Source organism: Lepisma saccharinum, chromosome 25 (genome assembly GCF_977018435.1).
Source record: "Lepisma saccharinum chromosome 25, izLepSacc3.1, whole genome shotgun sequence".
NCBI lineage: Eukaryota > Metazoa > Arthropoda > Insecta > Zygentoma > Lepismatidae > Lepisma > Lepisma saccharinum.
Window position 1 is genome coordinate 10,384,487 of NC_139253.1, and position 13,960 is coordinate 10,398,446.

General features: G+C 38.9%; 1 protein-coding gene across 1 annotated transcript; it reads right to left on the minus strand.

The window, feature by feature from the left end:
• Positions 1-7,633: 7,633 nt before the first annotated feature.
• Positions 7,634-12,419, minus strand: LOC145978708 (uncharacterized). The gene is made up of 2 exons (XM_083111512.1): positions 12,298-12,419; positions 7,634-8,439 (listed from the first exon to the last, which is right to left on the minus strand). The coding sequence occupies exon 2, from the start codon at positions 8,412-8,414 to the stop codon at positions 7,818-7,820; it is 597 nt and encodes a 198-aa protein (XP_082967638.1). The 5' UTR covers positions 8,415-8,439; positions 12,298-12,419; the 3' UTR covers positions 7,634-7,817.
• Between the last annotated feature and the right edge of the window lie 1,541 nt (positions 12,420-13,960).

Here is a 13,960-nt window from a genome sequence, read left to right on the forward strand (position 1 = left end):
AGTAGCAGCAACAATGATGTTATTGTTGTATGATATAGTATCTTGCCAATTGTTTCAAACATAGCAAGATGATTGCTTCAGCTTTGTTTTATGTCTATCGATCCAATATGGTTGAGCTGTTGATTGGTCTATTAGTACTTAAATTAGACATAAAGTAAACTTTGCCTTAATAGAAGCTGAATGCTTCGATGTATAGCTTTGCGAAATTGCTTTGTCAGGTGTCGCCTTTTCTGAGAAAATAATGAAGAATAGCTTGTAATGAACACTTACCTTACGCAATTTAATGAATTATAGAGATTACTATGTGGAACAATTGCGCAAGTTTTACAACATACCCACAGTCACTTCGAGAATACAATACATCTACCTGAACAAGGTATTCCGTAGTATTCATAACAAATCATCTCCATTGCATAATAGGCTTAAGCTCCAATCTGAGTTCAGCACCCGAAACACCAGATCGTCCTTACATAGACCTAGTAATACCACAAACCTAACAAAAGCAGATTTGGCCAAAAGTCATTCTCGCACCTAGCAGCGGTAACCTGGAATTCACTCCCGACGAAAGTCAAACTCAGTACCAGCAAAGCGGAGTTCTGTCGTCTTCCCCCCACGCACATATGATTTAAATTTTCATCCCTATCCTTTTCAAACAGTAATTCCATACACACTCTTATCCAAACACACACAGCCATACACCTTCTTTTCTTTTAAATAACACTCAAACTTTTCTTATTTAACACACTATAGAAGAAAAAAACATTCGCCGAAAAGTGTCCGCGCAGCTTTCCCTTCTTTCGTTCAGCTCGGGCCATAAGAAAGCGTGCATTACTCTGCCCCTCCCCTCCATGCGGCAGTACGGTGCACGGGAGTCTCGGGTCTGCGCAGGTTTTCTTGCTTGTGGTTCCACTATACATGCTCATGTAAATTCATCTCATTTTCCTTAGATGTAGCATTTGTTATATTTTTACAGCATAGGGCATCAAGTCATTATTTGTATTAATATTGTTCTAAATGAAATGTTTGGTTTGAGTTGGTGTTTTAAGTCCACTTTATGCACAGTAAGGCTAATCGGGACTGGACCTACAGTTTGAAGTGGGATCCGAACCACTTGTGCCTCCACCGGGTGTCGAACCCGGGACCCCTTGATTACAAGGCAATGACGCTACCACTGCGCCATGGGGGAGGCCCTAAATGAAATGTTGTATGGCTTAATTTTAACCCTATTGAGAGAATAAATGTTAATAATAACCAAGGTGGAATTGTACAGGTAGGTCCATCAGGGATTTTCAACGAACGTTAGATGGCGTCATTTTCCTAAGGCTCATAGTATTGTAATGTTAAGTTGTATGCAGTTCGCTTTCCCACACAAGCATGAACTTCTGTTAAATTATGTTTGGAAAGTTTTAACTGGCTAAAATTACTATAGATATGTGGATTTGTGCATGGTTGTGAGGAGTTTCGTCCTTCGTCGTACGATAATTCCTGACCAAAAGTTTATTGACGGGCTCACCTATATAATTGAGTCTTTTTAGCTGTTAATAGTTGAAAATAAAGAAGGTCAGTGTTAGTTGTTCTTTTAACTAGTGTTTTATTCTGTTCTGTCTGTGGGGATTTTCACACGAGTCTCTAATACCCTTTTAGAAAACATCATCCAAAAACGAAATTCAAAATTAGAACGTTCTTTACTACATACACTTACGCGTACCTACAAAAGAGCACATTTGAAAACTGACAACCAAACATCAAATTCGAGTTTTAGTGACCGTTTTTAATGTGCCCATTATATTCCACCCATTATTTATACTGATTTGAAGATACAAATCATGCTTATAACACACGGAAACGTTATACTCCGTTCTTTTACACATGAGTATTACTAGATTATCCACTCCAATCCTGCGGTTTCGGTTTGCAGCATGGTCCAGCCGACATAAGCTTTGGTGATGAGCAGGGTAGTCAAAAAGAAATCGAATTTAATTTCGCATAGTTGCTAATTTTGTTCCTTTCCCATGAACATAATTTACTGCAAAAATTCAGCCAAATTTTAAACAATTTTAGAGGTCGCTCATGCGACATGAAGTTTTGCCATAATGATGTATATCTAACGCATATGGGATATAGGGGAAGGTTGACGAAATTGAACCACTTTTGGTTTTTTCTTAATTCATTTCTCTATTAATGACTAATTCGAAATATTATTTAAAAAAGTATAAAACAGTACATTCACTTTCATCGGATAGTAATAAATTTTAAAATATATAAGAACTAACATTTATAAAATAAGAATAAAGAAATTGGATAAATGGTCCAAATTAGGAAACCGGTTGCCTTATTTGGACTTACAGTTGCCTAAGTTGGACCTGAGAAGTAAAACTGTAAATAAGTTATTAACATTAGAATGAATTAAGTGTTTTTGCGTCAAACAACATTTTAATGCAAAAATTTTCATTATACTTACAACGCATTTACTGAAAAATAGGAAATATGAAACTTATGCTGAAACGATCTACACATGACCCTTATTGTAATGTAATATAAAGAAACACAAAATTTTAAAAGGAAATAATATTTGTATGTATTGTTTTTCACTGATGTATTAAAATATTTTTATTGAAACTAGCAGATATTTACCTAAGTTAAATATTTTGAAAGCCGAAAAACTTTTCCTCAAATAACAGAATGTGGTCGGCGAGAATTTTTTTTCCAATTTCTGCAGAAAAGGTTGCTTGCCTATCGCAGCACAATATTGTATTCGAAAACGTATTTTTACTGTCCGCGTGTCTCTTTATTGTAGCCCTTTGCACTCCATATACGCGGGCACACTCCTTGAGTCCATAGTCACCATTTCTGTAAGCACTCACATCTGCAGATCATCTTCGTTACAATTCCCGTACGTGCCTCTTTTCGATCTTGGGAACCTAATGAAGGACAGTCTTCCAATTACTTCCTGTCGAAATTTAACAAAATTTATATTTCCTTATCTAACTTCTCCTAAAATGGACCGGTCCAATTTCGGAAACACGTGGTGGTCCAACTTGGCAACTATTCCCCGTAAATAAAAATATCACGCTACACGAACATATTCAACTAAACCCTAGTTTTACGTCATGTAGTTAGTGGTTAATGACTGGTACTTTTATAATATACTACAGGACATTTGATTACTTACCCCTACTCTACACAACAGCTTAAGACCCGAAGCACAATAATTGCAACGCGCAGAATGGAGACACAATAACAGCACTCCTTTTTCGTTGAACGTCTCTAGTTGATTGACCGCTGAATTTGCACACGGCACTTGTCGCCAACCAGTAGTACCAATTCACTTATTTCAAATTCTCGTCTATAGGCAAAAATGGAGGCGGTCCAACTTAGGCAACAAGTCCAATTTCGGCAACCTTCCCCTATGAGACGTTCACAGTATTCAAAAATAAATAATATAAATTGTACTCTTCGCACAATGAAATGAATTGTTGTCACAATAATACAATTATTTATTGAAGAATTGCAATTTATTACAAAAATAAATTAGATAAATTTAAATATTCAGTGGGTGTTCATTTTAAAATCAACTTCTGTAATATCCAAATCCAAGCGTCTGAAACATGATTTCGATGGTGCCCGACGACCTGAATTATGCTCTCTATTTTACTTTTTCCCTTGTCTTTGACTCATTAAAGTTGGAAAGTGCCATTAAACGTTCAACAGTATCGTCGACAACCTTGAGTGACAGCGATTGCTTTGACTTCTTAGAATTTGTGCGAGTCAGTGCAGCTCTTCGGTTCATATTGGATCCTGAAATCAACATTAGCTGGAAGCAAACATAAGATACAAAGGGAAACTGAATTAACCAAATCAAAAAGGTCCTTTATTTTTAAGCTTTGGGTCAGTTTCATGCATATTGAACTCCAATTTTCATCCCAAGCCGTAAGACATGTTATAATTTCTTGCATTTCCTTGGAAGATACATTCTGCCTAAGCAGCTCAGCTCCAAGATACCGCAAATGGGTCTCCAACTTGTTCCTTGCAGTTTGTGGATATGGTGCCTCCAAGCTAAATACAACAAATTTCTTTCAATACATTGTTACAACAGAATGCAGGCATGTCTCATCGATTCTGTCTTAGAAGCTGCTGTATCGAAATTCGTGCACACGATGTCATGAAGAACCTTTCAAAAGAGTAGCTAGCTCCTGAATATTTCTTTCTTGTACCTCTCCTGTTCCAAATGGTACCTTTCAAGCATCTAGTATTTTATCAATTTCGTTACCTGTAACAGGTACTAGAAGTATGCTTTCAGATTAGTTTGATTTGTTCGGTCATTCATCAATGTACTATCCCAGTGAAAAGTTTTAAGTGTTACAAACTTCCTCACGCACATATTTTGTCAATGATTTCTTGATGGGCAGCTCGCTTGTGTGCTTTACAGTGGAACCTCATAGTGTTCGGCTCTCAAGATTCTGGCCATTAGCTGTGTCACTAATAGCTTCTGTGAGCGTCGTGAACTTTCTGTCCGAAAGGTTCATAAAATTTAAGAAAGGAACACTTCAACTCCAGATCCCCTCCCCCAAACCCCCTCACTTGCACAAGAAATGAACACATAAATTTGAAACAATGAATTGAGTTGTAGATGAAGTTCATTAAAATATTTACTTCTACAGGACTTTGTAAATTTCTTCTTCACAATCAGTTTCCTACGTTTGCTTTCCATGAAGCCTTGGCTCAAGCTGAGGTGATGCAATACTTCTGTTGCAGGACTTTTTATCCAGTGTTGTTTTTCTTTGTACACTTATTTCATCTTATTAATAAACTGAATAAACCTATTTGAACGCTAAGAAGTAATGTAAAATAACCTATTTGTTTTAAGTTTCATAACAACATGGTATTAATATATTGCAAAGCTGTTTTAATACTTCATGCAGCATATAGCCGGTATGGAACATTTTTGAGGGCTTTGATCGACCTCTATATATTTTTCTATTGCCCGAAAATTCTTCTGTGTGCGCTCCAAATCAGGGTTGTTAAAGGTCCAGGAATTTTAATTAAATTCAATTCCGGTCCAGGAGAGAAAATCAGCCAGTGTAAATGAGTTCTGGACCTTAAAAAAAAAATTTATCTGTAAGGTATTTCAATGCGGTCCAGGAACCTTTTTCGCCGATGAATTTAAATACTGTCCGGAAACATTTTTCCGAACCAATTTAAATTCGGTCCAGGAACCTTTATTCCAGGATCAATTTAAATACGGTCCAGGGACCTTTTTTTCCGAATCAGTTTAAATAGGGTCCAAGTTCCGTATTGAAATGAAACAATACGCAACTTGGATCGAATATGGACCTGACGATAACCAATTATCCACTTGTGAGCATGAAAGACTAATCCAGGTGCTGGCTGTCTCGAGAATCTAAGGTACAAGGTAGAAATGTGCGAAACGCAAACGCTGCAATCACGTTGCCTCTCCTCATGTAGCCCCATTCTCTCGCGCGCGTTCCTTCACTTGGTTGTAGCAGCACTGCCCTTCCCTGTTGTGATATCTGCTTGGAACGCCTCACGTTACTTCATCAACGGCTCCTATTGGCTACGGTTCCTGGATCGGATGCCAGAGCAACACGTGGCTGATTTGTTAGAACTCAATGTGACGCCACACTAAATGGTCCATTGCGTTATGTACAGTAACTCTTCGACAAGGGAGTTTCTGAACCTGGCCCACGAGAGAACAACAGCGTTTTGATTTATTCCCTGCGCTACGTTTTCTACAACCGCAGTGTGACATTCTAATGTAAAACGTACTCGGGGACATTTTTAGAAGGCAACTTTTAATCGGTCAACCCTGGTCCAGGAATTGTAAATAAATTCAATCCCGGACTGGGAGAGAACATCCTAATAATAATAAATAATCCTGTGCGTAACAGCCCGTGAAGGGCCTTGGCTTACCTACCGACTGCCGGTCTACCTCCCACGCTTTCCTTCGTCATCTCTAAGCGTGGAGATCTTCAACCAGTATTGGAATAGCGGGGGGGGGGGGGGTCAGCCCGACGTATCCCCAGCAGCAAACGTAAATGAGTTCCAGACAGTGTATAACCTTTTCATAGTTAAAGCATTTCAATTCGGTCCAGGAACTTTTTTCCGGATCAATTTAAATAGGGTCCAGGAACTTTTTCCCAGAATGATTTTCGATTCGGTCCAGGAACCTTTTTTTCCAGAATGAATTTCGATTCGGTCCAGGAACCTTTTTTTCCAGAATGAATTTCAATTTGGTCCAGGAACCTATTTTCCAGAATGATTTTCAATTCGGTCCAGGAACCTTTTTTCCAGAATGAATTTCAATTCGGACCAGGAACCTTTTTTCCAGAATGAATTTCAATTCGGTCCAGGAACCTATTTTCCAGAATGATTTTCAATTCGGTCCAGGAACCTTTTTTCCAGAATGAATTTCAATTTGGTCAAGGAACCTATTTTCCAGAATGATTTTCAATTCGGTCCAGGAACCTTTTTTCCAGAATGAATTCCAATTCGGTCCAGGAACCTTTTTTCCAGAATGAATTCCAATTCGGACCAGGAACCTTTTTTCCAGAATGATTTTCAATTCGGTCCAGGAACCTTTTTTCCAGAATGAATTACAATTCGGTCCAGGAACCTTTTTTCCAGAATGAATTTCAATTCGGTCCAGGAACCTTTTTTCCAGAACGAATTTCAATTCGGTCCAGGAACCTTTTTTCCAGAATGAATTTCAATTCGGTCCAGGAACCTTTTTGCAGAATGAATTTCAATTCGGTCCAGGAACCTTTTTTCCAGAATGAATTTCAATTCGGTCCAGGAACCTTTTTTGCAGAATGAATTTCAATTCGGTCCAGGAACCTTTTTGCAGAATGAATTTCAATTCGGTCCAGGAACCTTTTTTCCAGAATGAATTTCAATTCGGTCCAGGAACCTTTTTTCCAGAATGAATTTCAATTCGGTCCAGGAACCTTTTTTGCATAATGAATTTCAATTCGGCCCAGGAACCTTTTTTCCAGAATGAATTTCAATTCGGTCCAGGAACCTTTTTTGCATAATGAATTTCAATTCGGTCCAGGAACCTTTTTGCAGAATGAATTTCAATTCGGTCCAGGAACCTTTTTTCCAGAATGAATTTCAATTCGGTCCAGGAACCTTTTTGCAGAATGAATTTCAATTCGGTCCAGGAACCTTTTTTGCATAATGAATTTCAATTCGGTCCAGGAACCTTTTTTCCCTCATCAATTTAAATGCGGTCCAGGAACCTTTCTTCAATGAATCAATACGCAACTTGGACCGAATTTAAATTGTGCGAGAAAAAAGATTCCGGTCCTGCAGCGGAACCCAATAGAACCCATTAGAATTTATGGATTCCTGGACCTTCAACAACCCTGCTCCAAATACCGTGCACTCGACGGAAGTAGGGAACTTTAAATTTCATAATGAGTTATCATAGAAAAGTTTAACATTATCTGACCTGCAGTGCTAGAGCGATCGCCGTAACAGCAATTGCGTCAAATGTTGCTATTCATTTCAAAGCTAGTAAAGAGCGAACACTGCAATGCCTCTCAGTGGAACAAATTACATCTTTGTCATGTTGTATTCCGGGGCAATCTTATCAATAAACACGAAACTTAATGTTGATAATTTATTTTTGCACCTTCGACAGACTGAAACTACACAATTTACAGTAACATTTTCCTGTCTATTTCTACATACTGAATGAACACGTTCTCATAAGTCCCACAAACAAGACTTTGCAGAGGAGACTGCATCCACCAGGATGACATGACGATAAGCCACGGTAGTCCAAACCACAGCTTTCAAAAATAACCTAAAAAAACAGGCCTCCACAACTCTAAGACGCCTCCCAAGCACATCACGATCCTCATCCAGAGTGTCCTGCGTTCGTGGCTCTTCCTGGTACGGTCCTGCTCCTTGAAGAAGCGATGAAAGCTTTCGCCGGTTGGAAAGCCTGCCTTGCTGCAACCTTTGAATTCACTAAAGGGATAACTCCGGTCCGAGTACTCTATCAACTCCACGTCGCCCTCATCCTTCACGATGCATACGCTCCCGTGATTCCCGTTATTCTTAACAACCCCCGTGTTGTGATCAACATTGATCTTCCCGTAGTGACCGTTGTAGTGCAGCGTAGCGTTGTTCTTCACCGCGCAGACCGTTCCCTTGACACCGTTGTAGTAAACGGTACCGCGGTTGCTGCCGGTCTTCACTATCCCGCCGTTCCCCCAGCATAATACGCTCCCGTAATTGACCCGGACGATGACCTGGTTGAAGTTGCCGTAAACAGAGACCGTGCCTAAGTTGACGCCGACCAGGATTGTCTTCTTACTCCCCAGGAGACGCAGGTGCTTGGTGTTGGTCTGTAGTTCGACGTCCGTCTGCACTTTAACCTCCCTCATTCTTGATCATGACAGCACAAACAATCTGGAATGGTAGAGAACACATCACATATTCATGTTAGGGACCTATTTAGTCTTTATTAGTATTAATACTAGGATGCCACAGGACTTGCCTTCCGTTAACGGAATTATTATTATTGTTAACAATAACCAAATACAACTTTACTTTAAAAGAATATGAATCTACTCATTCACATTATCACAACTATCTTTTCTGAGATTTCAGTATTCCACTGCTTACTGGAGCAAACTTTACGATTTGTTTTCGCCATTTGCAACAGCTACATTTGTAATATTCTCGTTCCACAAGAAAGTTAACTGTTTTATAGAAACCATTATTTAATACATAGGGTCATTCCATGGTTGATGTTGAAGTCTTCATGTTAGTCTACTTCATAAGTTTTGGAGTACAAATAACATGGAAATATCTAAAACTTATCACTTTTAATATCAGGTAAGCAAATTGAGAAAGATACGAGGGGAAGTCATTATTAAATAACAGGAATTTTATTCTAAACTTAATGGATATTTATGCACAACGAAAATTCAGCATATTGTTGTGGTTATAACATGGAAGTCAACAAATTTAGCAAATTTCGCACAGATTACACAAAAAATTAATTTCCATTGGAACCCATTGCCCTCTCATTATGAAAGTTTGCACACAAATAGTTAATTGATGTCTTGAAATCATTAAAAGCAGAAAAGAGTGACTCCAATTTGAGCTCTCTAGGTCAAATAGTTTTTGATTTACAGCTGTTTAAAGATTTCAAAATGTCGTCAAATTTTGGGCGTTTTGCTTTTTGAAAGTCAATAACTCAAAAACTAAGAGCCAAAAATATCTGAAATTTGTCAGTTTTTGTCCTCTTGATAGGTGCAATGTATAAACCCAAAATCTAGAAAATCTGAATCCTTAAGGTTCAAAAATAATTTTTATCGGTTAATTTGACATGGAATGAGCGCATATCGAGAACCAGTTCGGCAGTTCTGCCATCTTGTGCACGGATTTAAATGAAATACGTATATTCAGATAATCTGAACTTATAATAAAATACTGTTGTCTAAGGAACAAAACAAGGTGTATTTTTTCTTGCTACTATAAATAGAACGCTGATAGAATATTTTTGAATTTTCAATGCATTTTATGAGAATCAACGACAATTATCGCTCTTTATGTTTTCATTCATTCATTCATTGTTTTCTGCCCAGGGGCAGATCTTTCCTTGCAACCTCCGTGCTGTTCGATCTTCAGCTCTTCGCTTTGTAGCAACGTAGGACCCTTTTATTTTGATGTCGTCAATCATTTGGGATCTTCTTCTTTCCCTCGACCATTCCTTCAATAACATCCCTTAGGATACAGGTTCTTCTCATCCAGTGACCCAACCAATTTCTTTTTCTCTTCATGATTATCTCAGCATTGATCTCTTTTCCCAAGTCTTTCTAACAGTGCTTCGTTTCTCACTTTTTCTGTCAATTTTACCCGTTCCATTACTCCATGTTTAATTGTTATTATTGATGTTATCAAATTTGTGTTCATTAGTATAGAGTTGGAGAATAATTTTTCTACTTTACCATTATCCTAACGTACCGGTAATTCAAGTACAGGGTAAGGAAAATTGAATATAAAATAATCCATGTTTCTTAAAGATCTCTTGTCCCGGTGTCCTGAAAAGTTTCTTCGGGCGCGCGAATGTCCCGGGATATGGCGGAAAATGAGAAATAATTGAGTATACTTTCATGAATTCCGTTATGTATTAATTGCATTCCAATACTAGTCTATTATGTAAGATACAAAATATATTTTTATCTGAAAATTCTTTTTAAGTCGTGAATTTGTGAGACTTGTAAAAACATGTCTTCTCAATTAAACTACAAATCGGTATTTTAATTTCCTCCGTCCCCTTGAGAACAGTTTGTGAAATAACTTGCCATCGTTGAAACCCAGCGGCAGTTTGTGTTTTGTCCATAATAATTATTGTGTGTACACTGGCCTCAATTAGTACTCCGGCAGTTTGTTTCTTTATACAGCATATTTGCAGAAGATACAATTCAATCTACACGCGTATCAATATACGCTGTATTAAACACAACTTATTACTAACTTCGTTGACCCTGTACATACGTACATAGCCTTCTATTAATACTTTGTTGAAGTCCAGCCGCCCCCTCCCCAAACAGGCTTCCGGTCAACAGCGTCCCGGGACTTTCACTTATGAAATGTAGCAATCCTACCTTAACTAGAATTGTAATATTAAAATCAGGGTGCGAATTGAGTTACTAGATAATAGAGACAAACACATGGAGAGAAATAGAGAACCGGTCATTCGTAAATGATAAAGGCAGAGAAAGAAATACTAGTGATGAAGGCGAGTGATATCAAAGAAGGTACTATTTTGAAGGTACCTGATAATGAAGATATACATAAGTAACAGTTCGGCTGAAAAGTTCGTAGGCTAACATAGTAAAAAATATTTTTTTGACAAAATTCGATTTTATTATTCAATATAGTTGCCTTCGAGGGCGATACAACGATTATAGCGGTCATACAATTTTTCGATGCCATTTTTATAGTACGATTTCTCTTTAGCCTCAAAATAGGCCTCAGTTTCGGCGATTACCTCTTCATCAGTGCTAAATTTCTTTCCAGCGAGCATTCTTTTAAGGTCTGCAAACAGGAAAAAGTCACTGGGGGCCAGATCTGGAGAATATGGTGGATGGGGAAGCAATTCGTAGTCTAATTCATATAATTTTGCCATCGTTTTCATTGATTTGTGACACGGTGCATTGTCTTGATGAAACAGCACTTTTTTCTTCTTCGAATGGGGCCGTTTTTTCGTGATTTCATCCTTTAAACGCTCCAACAACGCTATGTAATAATCGCTGTTGGTGGTCTGGCCCTTTTTGAGGTAATCGATGAATATAATACCATGCGCATCCCAGAATACTGATGCCATAACCTTGCCAGCCGACTGTTGCGTCTTTCCACGCTTTGGATTCGGTTCATCACGTGCAGTCCACTCGGCTGACTGTCGATTGGACTCTGGAGTGTAGTTATGGAGCCATGTTTCATCCATTGTAATATATCGACGGAAAAATTCGTGTTTATTACGGTTGAATATCGCTAAACATTGCTCCGAATCATCAAAACGTTGTTGCTTTTGATCGATTGTGAGCACGCGCGGCACCCATTTTGCACACAGCTTTCGCAAGTTCAAATATTCATGCACAATATGTCCAATACGTTCCTTTGATATTTTTAAAGTCTCAGCTATCTCGATCAACTTCACTTTACGATCATTTAAAATTATTTTGTGGACTTTTTTGATGTTTTCGTCGGTAACAGCCTCTTTGGGGCGTCCACTGCGTGCATCGTCTTCGATGCTTATTTCGCCTCGTTTAAATTTAGCAAACCACTTCTGAACGGTTTATTTTCCTGGTGCAGAGTCCGAATAATGTTTATCAAGCCAAGCCTTGGCTTCAACAGTATTTTTTTTCGCCAAAAAGCAATGCTTTATTAACACACGAAATTCTTTTTTATCCATTTTTTCACAATAACAAAAGCTGCTTCACTCACAATGCTATATCTCACGAACTAATTATCCGGCAGCTGTGAAATTTATACACGTATCTTTTGAAGGTTAGTACTAAGTAAAAATCACATGGATTTAATTCTAGTAACGCCATCTATGAGTCAGCCTACGAACTTTTCAGCCCACCCGATAATGTATCAATAAAGAGATACGCCATGACGAAGAAAGAATTTATAGAAGTTTGTTAGTTTTTTGCCTTCTCTCTCTCCTTTACTACATAATTAGTTATTCTGTAATAAATAGCTTGTAAGATAGGCCTTCTCTGATAAAATAAGTTATCTATGGGAACTTACATTTGGAACAGTTATGGTGGAGCTATCTAGCGAGCGACTTGGAAATTTAACTAATACGACTCCATATTCTGGTGGATTGGTTATGGGAATTTGGAATCTCGGGCCCTTATTTCTTTCGCCTAGATACGAAGCAACACCGTGATTTACTGCTTGACAACAATTACTTAAATAATACATTGTAGTCATGAAAATATTCAATAGTTTTACAATAATAACATCTGTCATGGTTAACTGACCTGGAAAACCATGAAAAGTCAGGGAAATCAGCTTAGAAGTGAAAACTTCATTGAAAAGTCAGGAAATTTTGTAAAAAAGAATCAAATGGCTTGAATGGCTTTTATGCTTGACAGGGTTAGAGGTCACAGAAACTACTTCAACACTGTCAAACGTAAAGTTGCATTTATTTCAACAGGTTGGTTTCCAACAGACACATGTCGCCTCGGTCTAAAAGCTCCCTAACTCTTCATGTAAGAGTTTGTATTTTTTCTTGTTTTACCCACGGTACAGCATGCTTCAGTCCACTTGTACAGTGGAGTGTGTGTGACTATACATAGTCTTCATCGCTCTTTTGCATGTTTCTCGGTTCTGCTTAAAGGATTCTTGTTGGCAAACCTGATGGTAAGAGACCGGTAGCGGAGGCCAAGACGAAGATGGAAGTAGAATGGACCTGAAGGAAACTGGTCAGGAGTGTCCACAGGATAGGGATACGGAGAACTTGTGTTACTGCAGCAGTTAACATTCGGGTTTAGGAATGACATTGAGTTCGTTTGGTTTGATTTGGTTTATTTTTCTGCCACTTTTGGCTAATCGCGAAGATGAGAGATGATATGATGCAATTGATGATCGGACGTTCGCACCCATGTCCAGGCCGGAATTCGAACCCGGGATTCCTGGCGTCGTAGCGTGCTGTTCTAACCACTCCGCTACGGAGGTCGGCTCATTGAGAACGTGGATTTCAGATCATTATCTTGATGCTGCTCGTTCGAAGTATGGTGTCTCGCAAAGGATAAATTCACCCGAACTAAACACCTTTATGGCGTTGCGGAAATTCTGTTCAGCCGGAAACTGAGCTCATATTTTCAAAGCAACACAGCGAGATCACACTCTGCAGCGCCATTATATCAATTAACGGCGACTAAGTGTATGGCGCGATCGAGTTAAAACTAATTTCCACGCTCCGCTCTTCAAACGTTCCCAGCGCACGGTCTTAGGAGGTGCGTAGCCGCTTCGCGCGTTACGCAATCCTCCTGCAGCTCACACGCGTAATTAAATGAGGTGTTACGCCTCCGTTTTCACACTCGCTAATGCAGATGCTTCGCAGCGGCAATTGCCGGCTCTTACGGAGGGGTTTATAAAGATGTCTGCTCTCAGGGTGCGAATTGGTCGTGTACCTTGGCGAAACTGCTGCCGCAATCTCCCGCCTAAACGCGCAGACCCTCTGGCTGGAGCATAACGGATCTCGTAAAAGCAGGTAAGAAGGTGGCGGGGCGCACTAACCCTCTAAACAAAGCGACGACTGCTTATTAGGGAATTCCTGCAGTAACATTTTGATTACTTTCCTGGAAATATCCTGAGCATGCAACCGTATTACTTCTCTTGCACTGATCATTGCCCAATTAAGATTCTCTTACACGAGTCTCTGCAACGAATTTTAGAAAATTTA

Excerpts from the sequence above, each read along its gene's own strand:
- LOC145978708 (XM_083111512.1), bottom strand. The coding sequence starts at position 8,414 with ATGAGGGAGGTTAAAGTGCAGACGGACGTCGAACTACAGACCAACACC.